This window comes from Anolis sagrei, chromosome Y (genome assembly GCF_037176765.1).
Source record: "Anolis sagrei isolate rAnoSag1 chromosome Y, rAnoSag1.mat, whole genome shotgun sequence".
Taxonomy (NCBI): Eukaryota; Metazoa; Chordata; class Lepidosauria; order Squamata; family Dactyloidae; genus Anolis; species Anolis sagrei.
This window is the reverse complement of record NC_090035.1, coordinates 6,403,835-6,431,060: the sequence shown is the minus strand read 5'-3', so window position 1 is coordinate 6,431,060 and position 27,226 is coordinate 6,403,835. Positions and strand designations below refer to the sequence as shown.

The 27,226-nt window shown below is 45.7% G+C and overlaps 1 protein-coding gene across 5 annotated transcripts in view; it reads left to right on the top strand.

Annotated features, from left to right (window-relative positions):
• LOC132772495 (protein sidekick-1-like) overlaps positions 1-27,226 on the top strand; it is a 1,018,253-nt gene that overhangs the window by 985,702 nt on the left and 5,325 nt on the right. For 3 of the 5 annotated variants that reach the window (XM_067461407.1, XM_067461406.1, XM_067461409.1), the window contains 2 exons: positions 2,662-2,833; positions 6,203-6,332. In XM_067461407.1, coding sequence (XP_067317508.1) covers positions 2,662-2,833; positions 6,203-6,332 — 302 coding nt within the window. The remainder of the gene's footprint in view (positions 1-2,661; positions 2,834-6,202; positions 6,333-27,226) is intronic. The other 2 variants (XM_067461410.1, XM_067461408.1) reach the window with 1 other exon arrangement.

The window sequence follows — 27,226 nt, the reverse complement described above, 5'->3', positions numbered from 1 at the left end:
CTCTCACATATTTATACATGGCTATCATATCTCCTCTCAACCTTCTCTTCTTCAGGCTAAACATGCCCAGCTCCTTAAGCCGCTCCTCATAGGGCTTGTTCTCCAGACCCTTGATCATTTTAGTCGCTCTCCTCTGGACACATTCCAGCATGTCAATATCTCTCTTGAATTGTGGTGCCCAGAATTGGACATAATATTTTAGGTGTGGTCTAAGATTCTATGAAGGCTTTCATGGCCGGAATCACTAGGTTGTTGCGAGTTTTTCGGGCTGTATGGCTATGTTCCAGCATCATTTGTTGAAGCATACAAGGAATCAATGAGTGTGTATGTGCTAACTGTTACCCACATCCAAAAGCAGTAGGAGTGTGGGTGTTTTTTTTTCATTGAGCTATTGCTGTTTTAAAACATGCTCCACCTTGCCTGTTAGAGGCAAGTGTGACTGGTGCCATTGGCCACCTTATTTAGCATTGAATGGCCTTGCAGCTTCAAATCCTGGCTGCTTCCTGTCTGGGGTATCCTTTGTTGGGAAGTGTTAGCTGGCCCTGATTGTTTCTTGTCTGGAAGGATGTTTCCAGGCAGGAAACTGTCATGCTTTGAAACTGCAAGGGCATTGGATGTTAAGGTGGCCAATGGCAACATTCACACTTTCCTCCAACAGACAAGAATTCTTTCTGGGTTGTTGTAGGTTTTTTCGGGCTATATGGCCATGGTCTAGAGGCATTCTCTCCTGACGTTTCGCCTGCATCTATGGCAAGCATCCTCAGAGGTATAAACCCCATTTTCCTAGTTCCAACAGACCTCACTACTTCTGAGGATGCTTTCCATAGATGCAGGTGAAACGTCAGGAGAGAATGCCTCTAGACCATGGCCATATAGCCTGAAAAAAACCTACAACAACCCAGTGATTCCGGCCATGAAAGCCTTCGTCAGTACAAAGAATTCTTTCTCCCACCCTGGACATTCCACAGATATATAAACCCCAACAGACCTCACAACCTCTGGGAATGCCTGCCATAGAGGGCAAAATGTCAGGAGAGAATGCTTCCAGGACATGGCCAGACATCCCAGAAAACTCACAGCAACCCAGTGATTCTGGCCATGAAAGCCTTCAACAACACATCCTAGATCAGTGTTTCTCAACCTGGGGGTCAGGACCACTGGGGGGCTCATGAGGGGCTGTCAGAGGGGTCGCCAAAGACCATCAGAAAACACGGTATTTTCTGTTGGTCATGTGGGTTCTGTGTGGGAAGGTTGGCCCAATTCTCTCATTGGTGAGGTTCAGAATGCTATTTGATTGTAGGTGAACTATAAATCCCAGCAACTACAACTCCCAAATGTCAAGATCTACTTTCCCCAAACTCCACCAGTGTTCACATTTGGGCATATTGAGTATTCGAGCCAAGTTTGGTCCAGATCCATCATTGTTTGCGGCCACAGTGCTCTCTGGGTGTGGGTGAACTATAATTCCCAAACCCAAGGTCAATGCCCAACAAACCCTTCCAATATTTTCTGTTGGTCATGGGAGTTCTGTGTGCCAAGTTTGGTTCAATTCCAACGTTGATGGAGTTCAGAATCCTCTTTGATTGTAGGTGAACTATAAATCCAGCAACTACAACTCCCAGATGTCAAAATTTGGGCATATTGGGTATTTGTGCCAAATTTGGTCCATTTAATGAAAACACACCCTGCATATCAGATATTTACATTATGGTTCATAATAATAGCAAAATTACAGTTATGAAGTAGCAACAAAATCATAGAATCATAGAATCAAAGAGTTGGAAGAGACCTCCTGGGCCATCCAGTCCAACCCCATTCTGCCAAGAAGCAGGAATATTGCATTCAAATCACCCCTGACAGATGGCCATCCAACCTCTGCTTAAAAGCTTCCAAAGAAGGAGCCTCCACCACACTCCGGGGCAGAGAGTTCCACTGCTGAACGGCTCTCACAGTCAGGAAGTTCTTCCTAATGTTCAGATGGAATCTCCTCTCTTATTTATTTATTTATTTGCTTTATTTTTATACCGCATTTTTCAGCCTAATTCGGCGACTCAATGCGGTTTGTAGTCTTGTAGTTTGAAGCCATTGTTCCGCGTCCTAGTCTCCAAGGAAGCAGAAAACAAGCTTGCTCCCTCCTCCTCCCTGTGGCTTCCTCTCACATATTTATCCATGGCTATCATGTCTCCTCTCAGCCTTCTCTTCTTCAGGCTAAACATGCCCAGCTCCTTAAGCCGCTCCTCATAGGGCTTGTTCTCCAGACCCTTGATCATTTTAGTCGCCCTCCTCTGGACACATTCCAGCTTGTCAATATCTCTCTTGAATTGTGGTGCCCAGAATTGGACACAATATTCCAGGTGTGGTCTAACCAAAGCAGAATAGAGCATGGGGAGCATGACTTCCTTAGATCTTAAATCATGTTATTGTTGGGGGTCACCACAGCATGAGGAATTGTATTAAGGGGTCGCGGCATTAGGAAGGTTGAGAAACACTGTCCTAGATATTCTCTGTAAAAACGTGTATCCAAATGGCTTCTTTGGTGGGATTACATTAACAAGAGAGTAACCAAATCCCTGTGACAAACCCCCTTACTGCTAATAAAGACCTTTGCAACAGGAAAGACGATTATCTGAAAATGGTGGTTCTCTCCCTGTCTTCATGCAGAGCCAAAGCAGGGCTTTTGCCTGCGCTCATTCTGTCGCCGTTTGTCCCCAGGAAAAAGCATTGCCAACGTGGAGGAATCTGTCACTCTGGATAATGGGGGGTTTACGGCCCTGGAGCTCAACAGCCGACACCTCAATGTCAAAAACACTTTCTCCAAGAAGAATGGGACAAGGTAAGGCACGGCTGGTTGGGAACGCCGCCGCCTTCAGCGTTTGGTGGCCGGCCAAATCCAGAGTGATTGCAGAGCGACTGTGGGAAGGGAGGGTACTCTTGGCACACGAGCCATACATTTGATATGCCTATTCATTCCAGTTCCAAACTCATCCCAGGGCGGGCACTAAGAGCATGTCACAATGCATTTGGGAATACAGTTTCAAATAAGTGAGAAGCAAATGCCTCCTAAGTCAAGCATAGTCCCACCAGACCCCAAAGTACGTCCTTCCTAGGCATCTAGAACATCTTGGAGAAGTTGCGAGATCACAGAAAATACTACATGCTTGTCTTACATTGGCGCATATAAACTTCAGGTTGTTGCAGCAAAGAAATATTGTGCAAATGTTAAATATGTTAATGCTAAAACTTGCAGAGGAACTCAATCCATTTGAGCAGCAGCAAACTAATCCATTTGGAGAAGTTTAGTCTCCCTTTTTTAGCATAACATTGGCAGAGTTATTTATTTGTCGTGTCAGGGCAACCAGTCAAATTATATTACATTTCTAACAGAACAAAGCAAACAAACAGACAAAATACAAAATTTGTGAGTTTGATAGTTGATTACATGTCCTTTGACCAGTATCTGGCCCCTTGGAGTGCCTCTGGTGTTGCTGCAAGAAGGTCCTCCATGGTGCATGTGGCAGGGCTCATTCGTGAGTTTGGTAGTTGATTACATGTCCTTTGACCAGTATCTGGCCACTTGGAGTGCTTCTGGTGTTGCTGCAAGAAGGTCCTCCATGGTGCATGTGGCAGGGCTCATTCGTGAGTTTGGTAGTTGATTACATGTCCTTTGACCAGTATCTGGCCACTTGGAGTGCCTCTGGTGTTGCTGCAAGAAGGTCCTCCATGGTGCATGTGGCAGGGCTCATTCGTGAGTTTGGTAGTTGATTACATGTCCTTTGACCAGTATCTGGCCCCTTGGAGTGCTTCTGGTGTTGCTGCAAGAAGGTCCTCCATGGTGCATGTGGCAGGGCTCATTCGTGAGTTTGGTAGTTGATTACATGTCCTTTGACCAGTATCTGGCCCCTTGGAGTGCCTCTGGTGTTGCTGCAAGAAGGTCCTCCCTGGTGCATGTGGCAGGGCTCATTCGTGAGTTTGGTAGTTGATTACATGTCCTTTGACCAGTATCTGGCCCCTTGGAGTGCTTCTGGTGTTGCTGCAAGAAGGTCCTCCATGGTGCATGTGGCAGGGCTCATTCGTGAGTTTGGTAGTTGATTACATGTCCTTTGACCAGTATCTGGCCCCTTGGAGTGCCTCTGGTGTTGCTGCAAGAAGGTCCTCCCTGGTGCATGTGGCAGGGCTCATTCGTGAGTTTGGTAGTTGATTACATGTCCTTTGACCAGTATCTGGCCCCTTGGAGTGCTTCTGGTGTTGCTGCAAGAAGGTCCTCCATGGTGCATGTGGCAGGGCTCATTCGTGAGTTTGGTAGTTGATTACATGTCCTTTGACCAGTATCTGGCCACTTGGAGTGCCTCTGGTGTTGCTGCAAGAAGGTCCTCCATTGTGCATGTGGCAGGGCTCATTCGTGAGTTTGGTAGTTGATTACATGTCCTTTGACCAGTATCTGGCCCCTTGGAGTGCTTCTGGTGTTGCTGCAAGAAGGTCCTCCATGGTGCATGTGGCAGGGCTCATTCGTGAGTTTGGTAGTTGATTACATGTCCTTTGACCAGTATCTGGCCACTTGGAGTGCCTCTGGTGTTGCTGCAAGAAGGTCCTCCATTGTGCATGTGGCAGGGCTCATTCGTGAATTTGGTAGTTGATTACATGTCCTTTGACCAGTATCTGGCCACTTGGAGTGCCTCTGGTGTTGCCGCAAGAAGGTCCTCCCTGGTGCATGTGGCAGGGCTCATTCGTGAGTTTGGTAGCTGATTAAATGTCCTTTGACCAGTATCTGGCCACTTGGAGTGCCTCTGGTGTTGCTGCAAGGAGGTCCTCCGTCGTGCATGTGGTGGGGCTCAGGTTGCATCGCAGCAGGTGGTCAGTTGTTTGCTCTTCTCCACACTCGCATGTTGTGGATTCCACTTTGTGGCCCCATTTCTTGAGGTTGGCTCTGCATCTCATGGTGCCAGAGCGCAGTCTGTTCAGCGCCTTCCAAGTCGCCCAGTCTTCTGTGTGCCCAGGGGGGAGTCTCTCATTTGGTATCAACCATTGGTTGAGGTTCTTGGTTTGAGCCTGCCACTTTTGGACTCTCACTTGCTGTTCCAGTGAGTGTCTCTGTAGATCTTAGAAAACTATTTCCAGATTTAAGTCGTTGACATGCTGGCTGATACCCAAACAAGGGATGAGCTGGAGATGTCACTGCCTTGGTCCTTTCACTATTGGCTGCTACTTCCCGGCAGATGTCAGGTGGTGCAATACCGGCTAAGCAGTGTAGTTTCTCCAGTGATTTAGGGCGCAGACACCCCGTGATAATGCGGCATGTCTCATTAAGAGCCACATCCACTGTTTTAGTGTGGTGAGATGTGTTCCACACTGGGCATGCGTACTCAGCAGCAGAGTAGCACAGCGCAAGGGCAGATGTCTTCACTGTGTCTGGTTGTGATCCCCAGGTTATGCCAGTCAGCTTTCGTATGATATTGTTTCTAGCACCCACTTTTTGCTTGAAGTCCAGGCAGTGCTTCTTGTAGGTCAGAGCACGGTCCAGGGTAACTCCCAGGTATTTGGGGTGTGCAGTGGGATTCCTTCCCAGGTCATCCTCAGAGCTCGGGATGCTTGTCTGTTCTTAAGGTGAAAGGCACATCCATTTGTTCTTAAGGTGAAAGGCAAATCAATCAATTTGAGCAGTAGCAAACTGATCTGTTTGGAGAAGTTTAGTCTCCCCCTTTTGAGCATAACATTGGCAGAGTAAAAACACACAAGGGGTGACCAGGGTATAGGGTAGCTTGCTTTTAAAAGATACAGACAGAGTTTAAAAGCTTGCTTAATGATTGATCACAGCACCCCCTTTTGAAACATGCAAAGGAATACACATTCAGAAAACAAAAGACTTCACATCAACTGATCCCCTGTTTAGGCCAGTATCTGTAATTCGTATTCAACTGACATGCCAAATGTGTGGCTATTCCTTACTGGCCACCAGTCACACTAAACCCTACCTGGAAGAATGACTATTCTGCTTAGCACAGCTTGGTTCATAGCAATGTACTCCGCTGAATCTTTGTGAATGCTACATTGATGGAGGTGAGATTCAGATTATCAAAAGTTGAAACTATATATATAAAACAACCCATAAGCCACAAAATGCCACAGACAGATGGAGAGTGATGCCTGTGTTCTCTCTGAGGCAAGAAGAGAAAATAATGCACTGGATGTCTTTTGGTGTCCTTAGATCTCCTCCTCGCCCCAGCCCTGGGGGCTTGAACTATTCAGACGAGGATCTCTGTAACAAGTACAACGGAGCAGTGCTCACCGAGAGCGTCGCCCTCAACGAGAAACCTCTGGATGCTTCAGAATCAGAAGTGAGTTCAAAACTCTTTGGTTAAGGGAACCATGCTGGAATGGAACAGCAGGTGGTTGGCTGTGGTTGCTAATCTATATGCAAGTTGCATCAATAAGAAAAGAGAAAGGGGTCTAACTAGAAAAGAGAAAGGGGTCTAACTAGACCAGTGTTTCTCAACCTGGGGGTCGGGACCCCTGGGGGGGGGTCACGAGGGGGTGTCAGAGGGGTCGCCAAAGACAATTCGAAAACACAGTATTTTCTGATGGCCATGGGGGTTCCGTGTGGGAGGTTTGGCCCAATTCCGTCACTGGTGGAGCTCAGAATGCTCTTTGATTTTAAGTGAACTATAAATCTCAGCAGCTACAACTCCCAAATGTCAAGGTCTAGAATGCTTTATGATTATAGGTGAACTATAAATCCCAGCAACTACAACTCCCAAATGTGAAGGTCTATCTTCCCCAAACCCCACCAGTGTCCACATTCGGGCATATTGAATATTTGTACCAAGTTTGGTCCAGATGCATCTGTGCTCTCTGCATGTAGGTGAACTACAACTCCAAAACCCAAGGTCAATGCCCACCAAAGTCTTCTAGTATTTTCTGTTGGTCATGGGAGCTCTGTGTCCGAAGTTTGGTTCAGTTCCATCTTTGGTGGAGTTCAGAATCCCCTTTAATATTGTAGGTGAACTAGAAATCCCAGCAACTACAACTCTCAAAAGACAAAATCAATCCTCCCCTCAACCCCATCAGTATTCAAATTTGGGTGTAGCGAGTATTTGTTTCAAATGAATGAAAATATATCCTGCATATCGGATATTTACAAGATGATTCATAACAGCACCAAAATTACAGTTGTGAAGTAGCAAAGAAAATAATGTTATGGTTGGGGGTCACCACAACATAAGGAACTGTACTAAGGGGTCACGGCATTAGGAAGGTTGAGAACCACTGAACTAGACAGTAGGGTGTGATGCCAGTGTGGGCTGAGCCAAGCAAGAGAAGAAGAGGTGGCTGGCAAGATGGAGACAGTGGCATTTTGCTTCCATCTGTCTACCTGGGTGAAGGACATGAAGTAAATCCTGATGTTGTTGTAGGTTTTTTCAGGCTATATGGCCATGGTCTAGAGGCATTCTCTCCTGACGTTTCACCTGCATCTATGGCAAGCATCCTCAGAGGTAGTGAGTTGAAACATTCACACTTAGCTCCAGCAGACAAGAGTCCTTTGTCCCACCCTGATCAGTCCACAGATATATAAACCCTTTTTCCTAGTTCCAACAGACCTCACAACCTCTGAGGATGCTTGCCATAGATGCAGGCGAAACGTCAGGAGAGAATGCCTCTAGAACATGGCCATATAGCCCGAAAAAACCTACAACAACCCAGTGATTCCAGCCATGAAAGCCTTCGACATTACATTAAATCCTGATGGTTATTCGCAACAGAAGTTGTCCAGGTCTGCTCTCCCACTACCCCATGGCCTTGTTTCTGTGGGTCATCTCTTGACACAGTGGAGCTGGATCCCAGTTCTGTCCTTGAGAGAGGAGAGCTGGGTTTAAAGAAAGGGCTTGAGAAACCTGGCTTCCTGAGATCCTTTCCCCTTTGGTCTGTAGAGGAGACCTGCCGTGAGTCGCCTTTGGGCTGAGAAAGGCGGTATGTAAATATGGTAAATAAATAAATAGACAGATAGATAAGATAAGATAAAGTCTCTACTCGTACTTGGCTCTGGTTCCATCCTGTATAGACTACTGTAATACTCTCTACATGGGGTTGCCTCTGAAGCTTCAACTAGTCCAACAAGCGGCAGCCAGATTACTCACAGGAGCATACTACTCCTCTGTTGCGCCAGCTCCACTGGCTGCCAATTAGCTTCCGAGCACAAGTCAAAGTGCTGGTGTTGACCTATAAATCCCTAAACAACTCGGGCCCAGTTTACCTGTCCGAACGGATTCTCCCCTATGAACCATCAAGGTTGTTAAGATCTTCTGGAAAGGCCCTGCTCTCGGTCCCACTACCCTCGCAATCACGTCTGGTGGGGACGAGGGACAGGGCCTTTTCGGTGGTGGCCCCTCGGGTTTGGAACTCTCTCCCACTGGAGATTAGAACTGCCCCTTCTCTCCTGACTTTTAGAAAGTTGGTGAAAACCTGGCTCTGGAATTTAGCATTTGATGAGTGAGTCAATAACTCTTGACCACACGGACGGATGGTGACGAATTGTGATTTCATTTTGACGACTTGGCCTGATGTAATTATATGATTGCTTTTTAATGTACTTTATGTATTAATGTGTTATGGGGTCTGATGTTTTAAACTATTGTTTATGAATCTTGTTGTAAACCAGCCTGAGTCCCTCTCCGGAGGTTGTGAAGACCGGTATATAAAAGTTCTAAATAAATAAATAAATTGTAAGCCAAATCAGGTAGCAGATGAGTGAGCATCAGATACCTGATAATAAAAAGAATATATTCTCCATCTTCATTGCTATGATACTTCACCTTGTTGATGGGAAGCTTCCCACTGGAGTGGAAATCATCTATCGGACAGATGGCAAGCTGTTTAACCTCAGCAGACTGAAAGCCAAAACCAAGGTCACAACAACATCTGTTATAGAACTCCAGTATGCTGATGACAATGTCGTCTGTGCGCATACGGAAGAAGATCTACAAGCCACTCTCAACACCTTTGCAGAAGCATACACAAAGCTTGGCCTGTCACTGAACATTGAGAAAACCAAAGTACTGTTCCATCAGTCACCAGCCGTCTCCTCTCCAATGCCAGAGATACAGCTTAATGGTGTAACATTAGAAAATGTGGACCATTTCCGCTACCTTGGCAGCCACCTCTCCACCAAAGTCAACATCGACGCCGAAATACAACACCACCTGAGCTCTGCAAGTGCAGCATTTTCCCGAATGAAGCAGAGAGTGTTTGAGGACCGGGACATCCGTAGGGATACCAAGGCGCTTGTCTATAAAGCTATTGTCCTCCCAACCCTGCTCTATGCCTGTGAGACGTGGACTGTCTACAGACGTCACATGCAGCTCCTGGAACGATTCCATCAGCGCTGCCTCCGGAAAATCCTGCAAATCTCCTGGGAAGACAAGTGGACAAACGTCAGTGTGCTGGAAGAAGCAAAGACCACCAGCATTGAAGCGATGGTCCTCCAACATCAACTCCGCTGGGCAGGCCACGTTGTCCGGATGCCTGACCACCGTCTCCCAAAGCAGTTGCTCTACTCCGAACTCAAGAACGGAAAATGGAATGTTGGTGGACAGGAAAAGAGATTTAAAGATGGGCTCAAAGCCAACCTTAAAAACTCTGGCATAGACACTGAGAACTGGGAAGCCCTGGCCCTTGAGCGCTCCAGCTGGAGGTCAGCTGTGACCAGCAGTGCTGCAGAATTCGAGGAGGCACGAGTGGAGGGTGAAAGAGAGAAACGTGCCAGGAGGAAGGCGCGCCAAGCCAACCCCGACCGGGACCGCCTTCCACTTGGAAACCAATGCCCTCACTGCGGAAGAAGATGCAGAGCAAGAATAGGGCTCCACAGCCACCTACGGACCCACAAGGAAACTCATGATGGAAGACCATCTTACTCGTCCAACGAGGGATCGCCTAAGTAAGTACCTGATAATACTGTACTGAAATACAACTGCGGACCAGAAACAGCTATTTGGCTACTTGCCCGTTTTCGAGAGGCGCACAAAAATAGATCTGGGGTGTCCCAAAATTCAGCCAGAAGAATGGATCAAGTTTCAGCCAAAATGCTCAAGCCTCCCGGTTTCTTCCCAACTCTTAACTCCAGCTCGACTTTCATTCCGCACAGAAAAGAAAGAAAGAAAGCTACTTCCAACAGATTGCACAGACACGGCTTGGAACTAGGGATTAAGAACATGGTTTACCAGTCGTTTCATTTTTAAACAGGCATTTTCCCTGGGGTCGTTCAAAGCTGCAGGCCCTTGTGGAGCCATGTAAATGGTCCACTCCTGGGGATTTTCCTCTCGGATTGTTTCTGATACCTCCCTCCCCTTTCCATCCCATTAGAGCCTTGCATTAATACAGCAAATTACGCAAGGTCTTTCTTGTTGCCAAGCGAGGCAGCTTCACCGCCGTCTCCTTCCCACTCTTGACTTCAATCCACTTTCCTGTGCAATACCGTATTATCTTGAAAGCCTCAGGTTGTCAAGCCTGGGCGACCCCCTTCCCTCCAGACACAATGCCCATGTTTATCTCGGAATCTGAAATGCCACGGTGTGAAAAGCAAATATAATCAATCAAAGGGAATGTCAGAGACATGTTGATTAGGTACCGCCCGCCTAGATCTCCCCTGTTATAACATTTTTGGCCTGTAGCTCTCGGAAAGAAAGCTTTGACAGTTCAGGACAGCAGCCGTTCCCCGTGACTCTGTCTCAATGGAGATTTCATCAGAAAGGAACAACAGGACACAGGACGGCTCGGATTTAATACAAGCGCCGTGGTTTTCCTAATTATTCTCTTAATATTACAAAAGGCAGTAGAGCTGCACTTGTTTATTAACCATCATCCTTCACTCCTGGACTTACTGGATTTATTTTAAGCACAGCCTCAGCCCCAATTTTGATATATCTCCTCAAGCATTGCACATCATTGAGAGTATATTTATATGCCCTCCAACTGTCCTGAATTGGGAGAGACTGTTTTGATTAATCCTTTTGTCATCCCACTTTTTTCAGCTCTTTTCAGGTGTACTATTTATTTATGTATCACTAGCCATCCCCTGCCACGCGTTGCTGTGGCCCACATGGGGGTTCTGTGTGGGAAGTTTGGCTCAATTCTATCGTTGGTGGAGTTCAGAATGCTCTATAATTGTCGGTGAACTATAAATCCCAGCAACTACAACTCCCAAATGTCAATATTCTCTTTTCCCCAAACTCCATCAGTGTCCACATTTGGGCATATTGAGTCTTCGTGTAGAGTTTGGTCAAGATCCATCATTGTTTGAGTCCACAGTGATCTATGGATGTAGGTGAACTACAACTCCAAAACCAAAGGACACTGCCCATCAAACCCTTCCAGTATGGGAGAACTGTGTGCCAAGTTTGGTTCAATTCCATCGTTGGTGGGGTTCAGAATGCTCTGTGATTGTCGGTGAACTATAAATCCCAGCAACTACAACTCCCAAATGTCAATATTCTGTTTTCCCCAAACTCTACCAGTGTCCACATTTGGGCATATTGAGTCTTCGTGTAGAGTTTGGTCCAGATCCATCATTGTTTGAGTCCACAGTGATCTATGGATGTAGGTGAACTACAACTCCAAAACCAAAGGACACTGCCCATCAACCCTTTCCAGTATGGGAGAACTGTGTGCCCAGTTTGGTTCAATTCCATCGTTGGTGGGGTTCAGAATGCTCTGTGATTGTCTTTGAACTATAAATCCCAGCAACTACAACTCCCAAATGTCAATATTCTATTTTCCCCAAACTCCATCAGTGTCCACATTTGGGCATATTGAGTCTTCGTGTAGAGTTTGGTCGAGATCCATCATTGTTTGAGTCCACAGTGATCTATGGATGTAAGTGAACTACAACTCCAAAACCAAAGGACACTGCCCATCAAACCATTCCAGTATGGGAGAACTGTGTACCCAGTTTGGTTCAATTCCATCGCTGGTGGGATTCAGAATGCTCTGTGATTGTCGGTGAACTATAAATCCCAACAACTACAACTCCCAAATGTCAAGATCTATATTCCCCAAACTCCACCAGTATTAACATATGGGCATATTGAGTATTTGTGCCAAGTTTGGTCCAGATCCATCATTGTTTGAGTGCACAGTGCCCTCTAGATGTAGGTGAACTACAACTCCAAAACTCAAGGTCAATGCCCAGCAAACTCTTCCCATATTTTCTGTTGATCATGGGAGTTCTGTGTGCCAAATTTGGTTCAATTCCATTGTTGGTGGAGTTCAGAATGCTCTTTGATTGGAGGTGAACTATAAATCCCAGCAACTGCAACTCCCAAATGACAAAATCAATCCTCTCCACAACCCCACCAGTATTCAAATTTGGTTGTATTATTGGATATTTGTGCCCAGTTTGGTCCCATGAATGCAAATATATCCTGCATATCAGATGTTTACATTACGATTCATAATAGGAGCACAATTACAGTTATGAAGTAGCAACAAAAATAATGTTATGGTTGGGGGTCATCACAAGATGAGGAACTGTATTAAGGGGTCGTGGCATTAGGAAGGTTGAGAAACACTGGTGTAGAGTTTGGTCGAGATCCATCATTGTTTGAGTCCACAGTGATCTATGGATGTAGGTGAACTACAACTCCAAAAGCAAAGGACACTGCCCATCAAACCCTTCCAGTATGGGAGAACTGTGTGCCAAGTTTGGTTCAATTCCATCGTTGGTGGGGTTCAGAATGCTCTCTGGTTGTAGGTGAACTATAAATCCCAGCAACTGCAACTCCCGAATGACAAAATCATTTTTTTTTTGCATGAAGGACATACATTGGGTTGTTAGGTGTCTTGTGTCCAAATTTGGTGTCAATTCCCCCAGTGGTTTTTGAGTTCTGTTGATCCCACAAACTAACATTACATTTTTATTTATTTATTTATTTATTTATTTTATTTGGTATGCTTGTATACCGCCAATATCTCAGCCTGTGCGGCGACTCATTGCGGTTTACAACATGTTAAAATATACAATGTTAAAATATACAATTCGCTTAAGCATATAAAATTAAAATTAAGAATACAGACAAAAAACATACGCAGTATTGGGCCACCAATACAGATCGGGACATCTCATAGTTAAAATCGTCATCCAATTCGTTGTCTTGATTGCTAATCCATGGTCAGATAAAACATCACGACGAAGGTCAATTGAAGACTTGCTCAAACATCCAGGTTTTTAGTTTTTTCCTAAATGCCATTAGCGAAGTGGCTGATCTTAATTCAGTAGGGAGGGCATTCCAAAGCCGGGGGGCCACCACAGAAAAGGCCCTATCTCTCGTTCCCACGAGCCGCACCTGTGAAGCAGATGGGATAGAGAGAAGGGCTTCTCCTGAAGATCTAAGGGTCCTGGTGGGCTGATAGGCCGAGATACGTTCGGATAGGTATGTAGGGCCAGAACCGTTTAGGGCTTTAAAGGTCAAAACCAGCACTTTGAATTGGGCTCGGTAGCTGATCGGTAGCCAGTGAAGCTGGTACAGCAGAGGAGTTGTGTGCTCCCTGCGCCCAGCCCCTGTTAATACCATGGCTGCCGCCCGTTGGACTAGTTGGAGCTTCCGGGCCGTCTTCAAAGGCAACCCCACGTAGAGAGCGTTGCAGTAATCAAGACGGGATGTAACCAGAGCGTGTACTACCGTGGCCAAGTCAGACTTCCCAAGGTACGGTCGCAGTTGGCGCACGAGTCTTAACTGTGCGAATGCTCCCCTGGTCACCGCCGAAACCTGGGGCTCCAGGCTCAGCGATGAGTCCAGGATCACACCCAAACTGCGAACCTGTGTCTTCAGGGGGAGTGCGACCCCGTCTAACACAGGCTGTAACCCTATACCCTGTTCGGCCTTGCGACTGACCAGGAGCACCTCTGTCTTGTCTGGATTCAATTTCAATTTGTTCGCCCCCATCCAGACCGTCACAGCGGTTAAGCACCGGTTCAGGACTTCGACAGCCTCCTTAGTAGCAGGTGGGAAGGAGTGACAGAGTTGGACATCATCCGCGTACAGATGACATCGCACTCCGAAACTCCGGATGATCTCACCCAGCAGCTTCATGTAGATGTTAAACAACATGGGGGACAGTATTGAACCCTGAGGAACCCCACAAGACAAAGGTTGTGGGGTAGAGCATTTATATAAACATGTCAGAAGTGATTTGGGTACAGTTATAATATATTTAAAAATACAAAGGTAGAAACTTGGCATGATGCTAAATGTCCTTTGACCAGAAGCTGGCCACTTGGAGTGACTCTAGTGTGGCTGTGAGAAGGTCCTCCATTGTGCATGTGCCAGGGCTCAGGTTGCATTGTAGTAGGTGGTCAGTGGTTTGCTCTTCTCCACATTAGCATATCACAGACTCCACTTTGTGGTCCCATTTCTTAAGATTGGCTTTGCATCTCATGGTGCCAGAGCACAGTCTATGCAGTACCTTCTAGGTTGCCCACTCTTCTGTGTGCCCAGGAGAGAATTTCTCATCTGGTATCAGCCACTGATTGAGGTTCCGGGTTTTTGCCTGCCACCTTTGGACTCTCGCTTGCTGAGGTGTTCCTGCAAATATCTCTGTAAATAGGAAGCCGTTTCTTGTTTTCAGCCATTGGCATGCTGGCTGATATCCAAACAAATGATGGGATGGAGATGTCAATGCCTTGGTTCTTTCATTACAGGCTGCAACTTCCCAACGGATATTAGGTGGTGCAATACCTGCTAACCAGTATAATTTCTCCAGTAGTGTTGGGCGTAGACATCCTGTGGTAATGCGGCATATCTCATTAAGAGCCGTATCCACTGTTTTAACATTGTGAGATGTATTCCACACTGGGCATGTGTATTCAGAAGCAGAGTGGCAAAGCGCAAGGGCAGATGTCTTCACGGTGTCTAGTTGTGATCCCCAGGTTGTGCCAATCAGTTTTCGTATGATATTATTTCTAGCACTTACTTTTTCCTTGATATTCAAGCAGTGCTTCTTATAAGTCAGAGTATGGTCCAGAGTGACTCCCAGGTATTTGGGTGCGCTGCAATGCTCCAGTGGGATTCCTTCCCAGGTGATCCTCAGAGCTCGAGATGCTTGTCTGTTCTTAAGGTGAAAAGCACACATCTGCATTTTAGATGGATTAGGGATCAGCTGGTTTTTCCTGTAAGACAACTTTTCTCAACCGGGGGTCGGGAACCCTAGAGGAGTCACGAGGGGGTGTCAAAAGGGTCACCAAAGACCATCAGAAAGCACAGTATTTTCTGTTGATCATGGAGGTTCTGTGTGGGAAGTCTGGCCTAATTTTATCATTGGTGGGGTTCAGAATGCTCTTTGATTGTAGGTGAACTATAAATCTCATCAGCTACAACTCCCAAATGTTAAAGTCTATTTCCCCCAAAGTCCACCTGTGTTCAAATTTGGGCATATTGAGTATTCGTGCCAAGTTTGGTCCAGATCCATCACTGTTTGGGTCCACAGAGCTCTCTGGATGTAGGTGAACTACACCTCCCAAACTCAATGGCGACCAAACCCTTCCAGTATTTTCTGTTGGTCATGGGAGTTCTGTGTGCCAAATTTGGTTCAGTTCCATCGTTGGTCGAGTCCAGAATGCTCTTTGATTGTAGGTGATCTATAAATCCCAGCAACTATAACTCCCAAATGATAAAATCAACCCCCCCCCCAACCCCACCAGTATTCAAATGTGGGTGTATTGGGTATTTGTGCCAAATGTGGTCCAATGAATGGAAATACTTCCATTCATAACAGTAGCAAAAATGAACAGTAGTTCATAACAGTGGCAAATTACAGTTATGAAGTAGCAACAAAAATAATATTATGGTTAGGGGTCACCAGAACATGAGGAACTGTTTTAAAAGGTCATGGCATTAGGAAGATTGAGAAATGCTGCTTCAAGAGTACCTAAAGCTAGAGCTTCTGTTCAACCATTTCAAAGCTCCCTGCTTGGGCAGTGATGGCACGATCGTCAGCATAGATGAAACTGTGAAACACTTGAAATCCAAGTGTCCTGGTTTTTCTCTCCTATTCCCATTTCCCCCTTGGTTGCCAGTTCGAAGCCCCAGGTGAGCATGACAACTGAACCGTCAGCCCAGCTTACTCTTTACCTAAGCAGTTTGAAAACAGCTTCAGCTGAAATTAGGTACCGCTAAAACAAGCAGGGAAGTTATTTTATTATTTATTTATTTATTTATTTGCAGATTTTATATTCCGCCCTTCTCACCCCGCAGGGGACTCAGGGTGGATTACAGTGTACACATATATGGCAAACATTCAATGCCAATTTTAACATACAACATAGACAGACATACATAGAAGCTATTTAACTTTTTCTGGCCACCAGGGGAGCTGTCGCTTTCATCGTCCATCTGTGACACTGATGAAGCACTTCCGCATTCCCCGCATGCTTCCCCGCTGGAGTGCTTTGCTGGAGTCTTCTTTATGGCCTCATAAATTAGTTAATTTGGCCTCCCCACACTTTAAGGTGGTACCTAATTTTCCTACTTGACAGATGCAACTGTCTTTCGGGTTGCAAAGGTCGAGAACAGGCTACACAATTGGTTGGAAACCCACTCCAACCCAGACTGGCTTCGAACTCATGACTTTTTGATCGGAGTGATCTTAATGCACCACAATCCCGGTGCTATTTTATGACACCATAAAGACAAAAATCAGAAAATGCTGGTGAGCAAAAGTAAGGAGGAAGTCCTGATGGCTCTTTGTCATAGAGGATGGAGCAACAGCACCCCCCTTGGTCCTCAGCTTCTTTCAGTTGCTGAAAACTGAGTTCAAAGGGAGTTTAAGGCAACTAAGGCTGAAGGGGCAGAGGATCTTGCCTTTCACAACAGGCTTAGGAAAAAGCAACTTGCTGCAGTCTCTTAGCTTATGCATTCTTCCACATTACTATCTGTGTTGATGGCACTCTGATGTTGTTTGGCAACACGTGTCCCGATAGTTAGATGTGAAATGTTGGAATGTATGATATTCTTTAAGTCTCATCAGGTGTTGTGTTCTCTTCTACAGTCCAAAGTGATCAGGGAGAGCTTGATAGGGGTTTACTCACACCTTTTCTTCTCCTTCTATGCGTAAGGAAGAGAGAACACCCCCACCCTGATCAACTAAATCATGGTGAGCTTTCCCTTGCTATCTCTCACTCTGGAAATCTCCCACAACAGTTAGAAAGCAAATGAACAGGGATAATCCACCACTGTAAGCAAGCTGTTCAGCCCTCTCCAGCTTTCTTCGCTTTAGAGAGCACCCAGCATTGTGCATAGATTAAGCCAAGCTGCTTTGTGCATGGGAGATGTATGAAGCACTCAGGAAGGCTCTGGGGTTCAGAGGAATAGTCCCTTTCCTCAGAGTGACACAACTCATATATTAAGGAGGGCTTCCACTATTCGAAAACAACAAGAGGAATGATTGCCTATATCCCACAAGTGGCACATTCTGAGATCTAATTTATTTATTTTTTATTTATTTACAGCTTTTATATTCCACCTTTCTCACCCCGCAGGGGACTCAGGGCAGACTACAGTGTACACATATATGGCCAACACTCAATGCCAATTTTGACATACAACTTTTTCTGGCCGCCAGGGGAGCTGTCGCTTTCATCGTCCATCTGCAACCCTGATGAAGTACTTCTGCATTCCCCGCATGCTTTTTGCTGGAGTGCTTGCTGGAGTCTTTTTTTTTTATGGCCTCATAAATTAGTTAATTTAGCCTCCCCACACTTTAAGGTGGTACCTAATTTTCCTGCTTGACAGATGCAACTGTCTTTCGGGTTGCAAAGGTCAACAACAGGCTACACAATAGGTTGGAAACCCACTCCAACCCGGGCTGGCTTCGAACTCATGACCTTTTGATCAGAGTGATCTTAATGCATCTTTATTTTATTTGTTGTGTCAGAGCAACCAGTCCATTATATTACATTTCTAACAGAACAAAGCAAACAAACAGAGAAATACAAAATTTGTGAGTTTGGTAGTTGGTTAAATGTTCTTTGACCAGTATCTGGCCACTTGGAGTGCTTCTGGTGTTGCTGCAAGAAGGTCCTTCATTGTGCATGTAGCAGGGCTCAGGTTGCATTGCGGTAGGTGGTCAGTGTTTTGCTCTTCTCCACACTTGCATGTCGTGGACTCCACTTTGTGGCCCCATTTCTTAAGGTTGACTCTGCATCTCGTGGTGCCAGAGCGCAGTCTGTTCAGCGCCTTCCAAGTCGCCCAGTCTTCTGTGTGCCCAAGGGGGAGTCTCTCATTTGGTATCAGCCATTGGTTGAGATGCTGGGTTTGAGCCTGCCACTTTTGGACTCTCGCTTGCTGAGGTGTTCCAGCAAGTGTCTCTGTAGATCTTAGAAAACTATTTCTAGATTTAAGTCGTTGACGTGCTGGCTGATACCCAAACAGGGGATGAGCTGGAGATGTCTCTGCCTTGGTCCTTTCACTATTGGCTGCAACTTCCCGGCGGATGTCAGGCCCCCTCACTGTACAAGCGCCCCGCTCACTGTCACTGTCACAATCACTGTGTCATGATTGATTTTAATTTTATATTGTTCGCTGTATCTTTATGTTTTGTGTAATTTATCAAGTTATTGTGTGTGTTTTGATTTTAGTTATTGTATTGTGTTGCTGGGCTTGGCCTCATGTAAGCCGCCCTGAGTCCCCATCGGGGAGACGGAGGCGGAGTATAAATTAAGTTTATTATTATATTATTATTGATAGAATGGGGTTGGACTGGATGGCCCACCAGGTCTCTTCCAACTCTAGGATTCTATTATTCTAATGCAAGCCCAGAGGAAAACTCCACAAGAGACTAAAAAGGGGGTGTCATAAGCCTAGGACATTGTCCATGCAGGGAGTGGCAAAGCATGGTGCATTCAGACTTAGCAAGGGAGTATTGTGATGAATGCAGAGATAGGAGCCAGCATCCCACTCATTGCCACACACCTGACTTGCAAAGATACAGAATGGGGGACAATGCCTGGCTCGAGAGCAGGACGTGTGAAAAAGATCTTGGAGTCCTCGTGGACAACAAGTTAAACTTGAGCCAACAATGTGATGTGGCGGCAAAAAAAGCCCATGGGATTTTGGCCTGCATCAATAGGAGTCTAGTGTCTAGATCTAGGGAAGTCGTGCTCCCTGTGCTCTATTCTGCGTTGGTTAGACCACACCTGGAATATTGTGTCCAATTCTGGACACCACAATTCAAGAGAGATATTGACAAGCTGGAATGTGTCCAGAGGAGGGCGACTAAAATGATCAAGGGTCTGGAGAACAAGCCCTATGAGGAGCAGCTTAAGGAGCTGGGCATGTTTAGCCTGAAGAAGAAAAGGCTGAGAGGAGACATGATGTGAGAGGAAGTCACAGGGAGGAGGAAGCAAGCTTGTTTTCTGCTTCCTTGGAGACTAGGACACAAGGGAACAATGGCTTCAAACTACAAGAGAGAAGATTCCATCTGAACATGAGGAAGAGCTTCCTGACTGTGAGAGCCGTTCAGCAGTGGAACTCTCTGCCCCGGAGTGTGGTGGAGGTTCCTCCTTTGGAGGCTTTGAAACAGAGGCTGGATGGCCATCTGTCAGGGGTGATTTGAATACAATATTCCTGCTTCTTGGCAGAATGGGGTTGGACTTGATGGCCCATGAGTGTGGTGGAGGCTCCTTCTTTGGAGGCTTTTGAACAGAGGCTGGATGGCCATCTGTTGAGGGTGCTTTGAAAGTGATTGTCCTGCTTCTTTCTTAAATAAAGCTTTAAGAAGAGCCTGAAGTTATGCACCATAAGCCTAGGACATTGTCCATGCAGGGAGTGACAAAGCGTGGTGCATTCAGACCTAGCAAGGGAGTACTGTGATGAATGCTGAGAGATAGGAGCCAGCATCCCACTCATTGCCACACACCCGACTTGCAATCCTGTAATCGTTCCAGTTTATGATTGTGGTTGTTGCACAGCAACAACAACCAAGTAAGTAATGCCATCTCCAGTAATGTCCCCTCCTTCTGATTGGGCAGAGACAGGCCAAGGCAATGGGATTGTAAGAGCACCCCATAGGGATCTCAGTAGTTGCCTATCCTTGCATGTCCATCAGCTGGGATAGGACAGGACCCATTATCCCTTACCTCCCACTCTCCAGGTCTGGCTTTGGGAAGGATGTCTTTTTGGGAGACTTTTGCATAAGGCAAACTTTTCACAGCAATGTCACCCAATGCAGAATCTCTGCCACCATTCGTAATAGAAAATGACCCCCAAATCCTTTTGTATACAAAGGAAATGTTAGACATATGGTGAGAAACCCCTTTGGGAGGAGCACAAATTGCCGTGACCCTTCCTACCCTTCAGTGTTTGTCTTAAGGATCACTCCCAGCTCTTCCTCCAGTTTTCCAGCATCTGCTCAAGCATAATTCGTTAGAGGATTAAAAACAGAAGAAATGAAAGCCAAAGGGCCTCAGAAATGTCACCGAAAGGGGGGATAAATCAGCATCCTACCAGGAGTTTGCCCCTTTCGGCATCTTTTAATGAAAGCTGCATGCAGGAGAGGAGCTGCAGCTATTTATTTTATTTCCACATGCTTCCTTACCCTGCTGAGATTTGTGATTGCAGGGTCAGTACGAGGGAGAAGATAATGGCTGGGCATCGGAGGGAGAGGGAACAGTCTGTGGTGCTCTGCATCGCCTCTCTTGAAATTTTGACTGATACCTACCTTTACTAATAGGGAAGAAAAAGCAGCAGACCCCAAGATATTACAAGTTTGACTCTTTGGCACAAAGAATCCAGAATGAGGCCGGAGCAGGAGGAAGATAACCACGTCTGTATTGTCGAAGGCTTTCATGGCTGGAATCACTAGGTTCTTGTGGGGTTTTTTTGGGCTATGTGGCCATGTTCTAGAGGCATTTTTCCTGACGTTTCGTCTGCATCTATGGCAAGCATCCTCAGAGGTAGTGAGGTCTGTTGGAAATAGGAAAATTGGTTTATATATCTGTGGAATGACTGGGTTGGGGCACAGAGCTCTTCTCTGCTGAAGCTAGGTGTGAATGTTTCAGCTGACCACCTTCATTAGCATTTGAACGCCTGGCTGAGCCTGGGAAAATGTTTTGTTGAGAGGTGTTAAGCTGTGCCTGGTTGTTTCCTCTCTGCTGTTTTGCTGTTGTAATTTTAGAGTTTTTTAATGCTGGTAGCCAGATTTTGTTCATTTTCATGGTCTCCTCCTTTCTGTTGAAATTGTCCACATGCTTATGTATTTCAATGGCTTCTCTGTGTAGTCTGACATTGTGGTTGTTGGTGTGGTCCAGCATTTCTGTGTTCTCAAATAATATGCTGTGTCCAGGCTGGTTCATCAGGTGCTCCGCTATGGCTGACTTCTCTGGTTGGAGTAGTCTGCAGTGCCTTTCATGTTCCTTGATGCGTGTCTGGGCAATGCTGCGTTTGGTGGTCCCTATGTAGACTTGTCCACAGCTGCAGGAGTCTACCGTGTACCATGCAGCTGTGGACAAGTCTACATAGGGACCACCAAACGCAGCTTTGCCCAAACACGAATCAAGGAACATGAAAGGCACTGCAGACTACTCCAACCAGAGAAGTCAGCCATAGCGGAGCACCTGATGAACCAGCCTGGACACAGCATATTATTTGAGAACACAGAAATGCTGGACCACACCAACAACCACAATGTCAGACTACACAGAGAAGCCATTGAAATCCACAAGCGTGTGGACAATTTCAACAGAAAGGAGGAGACCATGAAAATGAACAAAATCTGGCTACCAGTATTAAAAAAACTCTAAAATCACAACAGCAAAACAGCAGAGAGGAAACAACCAGGCACAGCTTAACACCTCTCAACAAAAGATTTTCCCAGGCTCAGCCAGGCCTTCAAATGCTAATGAAGGTGGTCAGCTGAAACATTCACACCTAGCTTCAGCAGAGAAGAGCTCTGTGCCCCACCCTGGTCATTCCACAGATATATAAACCCATTTTCCTATTTCTAACAGACCTTACTACCCTTGAGGATGCTTGCCATAGATGCAGGCGAAACGTCAGGAAAAATGCCTCTAGAACATGGCCACATAGCCCAAAAAAACCCTCAAGAACCTAATAACCATGTCTGTTCCTTTTCCGCACAGGCTCGCTCTTCCTCTCCGTTAGCATCTTTCTGCCTCTTGTTAATTACCTCGGGCATCTCGGCGCCGTCTGATGCCCTCTGACCAATCTGCGAGGGAGGCGGCACTCCTTCTTGTGCCATCTCCAGCCGCTCCTTGTGATGTACACATTATCTTGAGATTACACTGGCTGCTGCAGCTCGGCTCTTCTCTCTGTGACAACCTGGAATTAAACCTGCCATTAGCAGCGCGTGCTGGGCATAAATATGAATTTCACTGTGCCACGTTTTGTTATTCATGTCAGGAGTTCCACATGCTGGTTCCTGATAGAGCATAATGACCATCTTCTGCCCGAGGCGACTCCAGCATGCCGACACAGTCTAGGCAGAGGTCACTCGAGTCTATCCATTCTCTGCGTAGACTCTTTCCGTGCCCTTCAGTAGCTCCCTCTGCTAGGAATGGAGCCCTTCGGCATCAACGTGGACCTGCTTTTGTGACAAAGTGGAGCGAGGCCCTTATTTTCCTTCACCGCTTTGATATTTGGTCCTTTCACACTTGCTTGTTTCGATTGCTTGGCTCAGACTTGGAAATCGTAATGGACACGCAGCAGAGGTAGCAAGCGGTCAAGGCTGCAGTCTCTTTTGATCATTCTGCAAAAGCAGGAGCATGCTACTATAGTCTTTAAAAATGACTATTTTGTCTGCTTTTTGAGGAGAGAGAGGGTATTTTTTCCACTTCAGTTTCTATTATCCTACGGCTTCAAGGGAGCTGAGCTTTTGTTCAACCACAGATTCAGCTGCTCCCTCTTCACAAGGCAAAAAGGTTGATCAGGATGCAGGCAACTAGCCATCTAACTTCAGGTGGGCTTCGTAAGATGCATCTCCTTTGATAGGACTTCCCATGTACTGCGTGCCTTCAAGTGCCGCAACAGTCAAGGCCAGAATTGTCTTGATGCATCTTTAAGATGCTTTAAGATGTTGTAGCTGCGCTCAAGATGGGCTGCTGATCTGTTCTTTCACACCCCATTGACTTGCGTTGTGGCCGGAACAGCCCAGCTTCCTAGCATGGTTTAACAGCATTACAACAAATTGTATTTTCAAATTTGACACATACGCACTGTCTCACTGTTCCACGCACCCAGGAATTTGCCACTGAATTAACTGCAGGACTCTTCTGCCTATGCTACCCGGTAGTATTGCAATGTTTGGGTGCAATCTTAAAGCCCTAAATAAAATAAATATGCAAAATAGGTGCAGCTGGCCCTCTTAAATGCAGAACTAAAAATCCCACACTGTTATTCAATGCTAGCGTGGCTCTAGTTCTCCTGTCTTTCTGAACACAAATAACAAGTATTTCCCCATCAACTAGGCAAACCTAGAAATCGTAACAGTTACATGAACTGGGTTGTTGTGGGTTTTTTCAGGCTGTATGGCCATGGTCTAGAGGCATTCTCTCCTGACATTTCGCCTGCATCTATGGCAAGCATCCTCAGAGGTAGTGAGGTCTGTTGGAACTAAGAAAAAGGGTTTATATATCTCTGGAATGACCAGGGTGAGACAAAGGACTCTTGTCTGCTGGAGCTAGGTGTGAATGTTTCAACAGACCACCTTGATTAGCATACAGTGGGCTGACTGTGCCTGGAGCAAACTTTTGTTGAGAGGTAATTAGATTTCCCTGCTTGCTTCCTCTCTGTTGTTGTTGAGAACACAGAAATGCTGGACCACTCTCACAACCACCATGTCAGACTACACAGAGAAGCTATTGAAATACACAAGCATGTGGACAATTTCAACAGAAAGGAGAAAACCATGGAAATGAACAAAATCTGGCTACCAGTATTAAAAAACTCTAAAACTGCAACAGCACAACAACAGAAATGTGTAGAAATGCTGGTTTTATTGTGTGTGATGAAGTCCTTACAGGAAAGAAGTTTTCTAATGTTTAGGTGGGATTTGTTAGGATACGACCCCACTGGCTCATGTTCTAGTAGCAGAGAACAAGTTGGGCCCATCTCATTCACACAAAAATCTGCAGACAAAGAAAGTGCTAAGCATTCTGCTCCTGACATTTATTGTGTGTGATGAAGTCCTTACAGGAAATAAGTTCTTCCTAATGTTTAGGTGGGATTTGTTTTCTTCTAGTACAAACCCACTGGCTCATGTTCTAGTAGCAGAGGACAAGTTGGCCCCATCTAATTCAGACAAAAATCTGCAGACAAAGAAAGTGCTAAGCATTCTGCTCCTGACACCTATTGCGTGTAATGAAGTCCTTACAGGAAAGAAGTTTTCTAATGTTTAAGTGGGATTTGTTTTCTTTTAATATAAACCCACTGGCTCTTGTTCTAGTAGCAGAGGACAAGTTGGCCCTACCTAATTCACACAAAAATCTGCAGACGAAGAAAGTATTAAGCATTCTGTTCCTGACATTTATTGTGTGTGATGAAGTCCTTACAGGAAAGAAGTTCTTCCTAATGTTTAGGTGGGATTTGTTGGGATACAAACCCACTGGCTCATGTTCTAGTAGCAGAGAACAAGTTGGGCCCATCTCATTCAGATAAAAAATTGCAGACATAGTAAGTGCTATGCATTCTGCTCCTGACATTTATTGTGTGCGATGAAGTCCTTACAAGAAAGAAGTTCTTCCTAATGTTTAGGTGGGATTTGTTAGGATACGAACCCAGTGACTCATGTTCTAGTAGCAGAGAACAAGTTGGCCCCATCTAATTCACACAAAAATCTGCAGACATAGTAAGTGCTAAGCATTCTGCTCCTGACATTTATTGCGTGTGATGAAGCCCTTACAAGAAAGAAATTTTCTAATGTTGAGGTGGGATTTGTTAGGATACGAACCCACTGGCTCATGTTCTAGTAGCAGAGAACAAGTTGGCCCTACCTAATTCACACAAAAATCTGCAGACGAAGAAAGTATTAAGCATTCTGTTCCTGACATTTATTGTGTGTGATGAAGTCCTTGCAGGAAAGAAGTTTTCTAATGTTTAGGTGGGATTTGTTAGGATACGACCCCACTGGCTCATGTTCTAGTAGCAGAGAACAAGTTGGGCCCATCTCATTCAGACAAAAATCTGCAGACATAGCAAGTGCTAAGCATTCGGCTCCTGACATTTATTGCACGTGATGAAGTCCTTACAGGAAATAAGTTCTTCCTAATGTTTAGGTGGGATTTCTTAGGATATGAACCCACTGGCTTATCTCCTAGTATCAGAGAACAAGTTGGCCCCATCTAATTCAGACAAAAATCTGCAGACATAGTAAGTGCTAAGCATTCTGCTCCTGACATCTGCCTGCCTGACATCCTCCAATCCCATGAACGTAAATATTACTGCTGCAAATTTGGGGTTGGGAACCCATATTTGCTGAAGCAGACATATGTGCATTTGCCCTGAACGTACTCTTGACTTTCTGTGGCCTTATCAAAGAATCTGCACTGCTGTTAAGCCACATACTTGATAGCCTGGCAAATCTGGACACCCTCCAATATCAACAAGGAATTTTAACGAGGTCCAGTCACTCCCATAAATCATGTTTATTTCCGTCGGCTAGAAAAGCAAAAAAATCTGGGCAGGATGAGAGGTTGAAAAAAGGCCCGCTTAAAATGATGACCAAAAGCTGTCGGCTATTGCGTGGCCATGTGTTTGTCGTGTTGTAAATACACACAGCACGACAACCTTGGTGCCAAAGCAGCACACGCTGAGCTGATTGGGAGGCAGTTCCAGCCAAGTAGACACCGTTCCCTTCCATGGACATCATCATGGAAAAAGCACCAAAACTTCCAAAACTAACAGGTTTTTATGGGTGCCGCAAACCTCCTGTTCAGACATCAGAAGAGCTGCAAGACCAAGAAGAAGCCACGAGAGTAAAGATGAAGATCCACCCAGAGGAAAAGTGTTCCTGCCATACATCAAGGGAACCACTGACCGCAGAGGGAAGCTGATGAGGAAACACTACATACAAACAATCTACAAACCCACCAAGAAAATCCAACAAATGCTCCGTTCAGCAAAGGACAAGAGGGATCCTCTCACCTCTGCAGGAGTCTACCGTATACCATGCAGCTGTGGACAAGTCTACATAGGGACCACCAAACGCAGCATTGCCCAGACACGCATCAAGGAACATGAAAGGCACTGCAGACTACTTCAACCAGAGAAGTCAGCCATAGCAGAGCACCTGATGAACCAGCCTGGACACAGCATATTATTTGAGAATACAGAAATGCTGGACCACACCAACAACCACCACGTCAGACTACACAGAGAAGCCATTGAAATCCACAAGAAGCATGTGGACAGTTTCAACAGAAAGGAAGAGACCATGAAAATGAACAAAATCTGGCTACCAGTATTAAAAAACTCTAAAATTACAACAGCAAAACAACAGAGAGGAAACAACCAGGCACAGCTTAACACCTCCCAGCAAGAGATTTTCCCAGGCTCAGGCAGGCCTTCAAATGCTAATGAAGGTGATCAGCTGAAACATTCACATCTAACTGCAGCAGGGAAGAGCTCTTTGTCCCACCCTGGTCATTCCACAAAGATATAAACCCATTGTCCTAATTCCAACAGACCTCACTACCTCTGAGGATGCTTGCCATAGATGCAGGCGAAACGTCAGGAGAAATGCCTCTAGAACATGGCTCTATAGCCCGAAAAAACCCACAAGAACCTCCTGTTCCTGTGTCGAAACACAACAGGCACACAGGTTAATGCTTCTGGAACATATCCAGAGAGAGAGGAGGCCAGAAAGGGAAAAAGAACCAGAGAAAATGGTAGCTCAGAGTAGTTGAGAAACACAAAGAGGGTGGACATTCGTTCTCCTGCAATCTTTTGCAAAGAGCGTGAATATACATGATTATTCCCTCTGCTATTAGTGGTAAACGGATGTGCAGAATTCCCTGTCTCCAGCCGTTCAAAGAAGAAATTTGACAGCCACCACCATTTCTTTCTATATTCCCGGTAATGCCGGCCTTAAACTAAACTAGCCCAATCGTCCTTAATTTGTCCCCCGATCGCATTTTGTTTCTCATTCTGCCAATAAGAAATACTTCGAAATTGTCACACATTTCCTCTGATTTGGTGGCTTCGCCGGCATCCGCGCCACCGCACCTTGGCTTGTC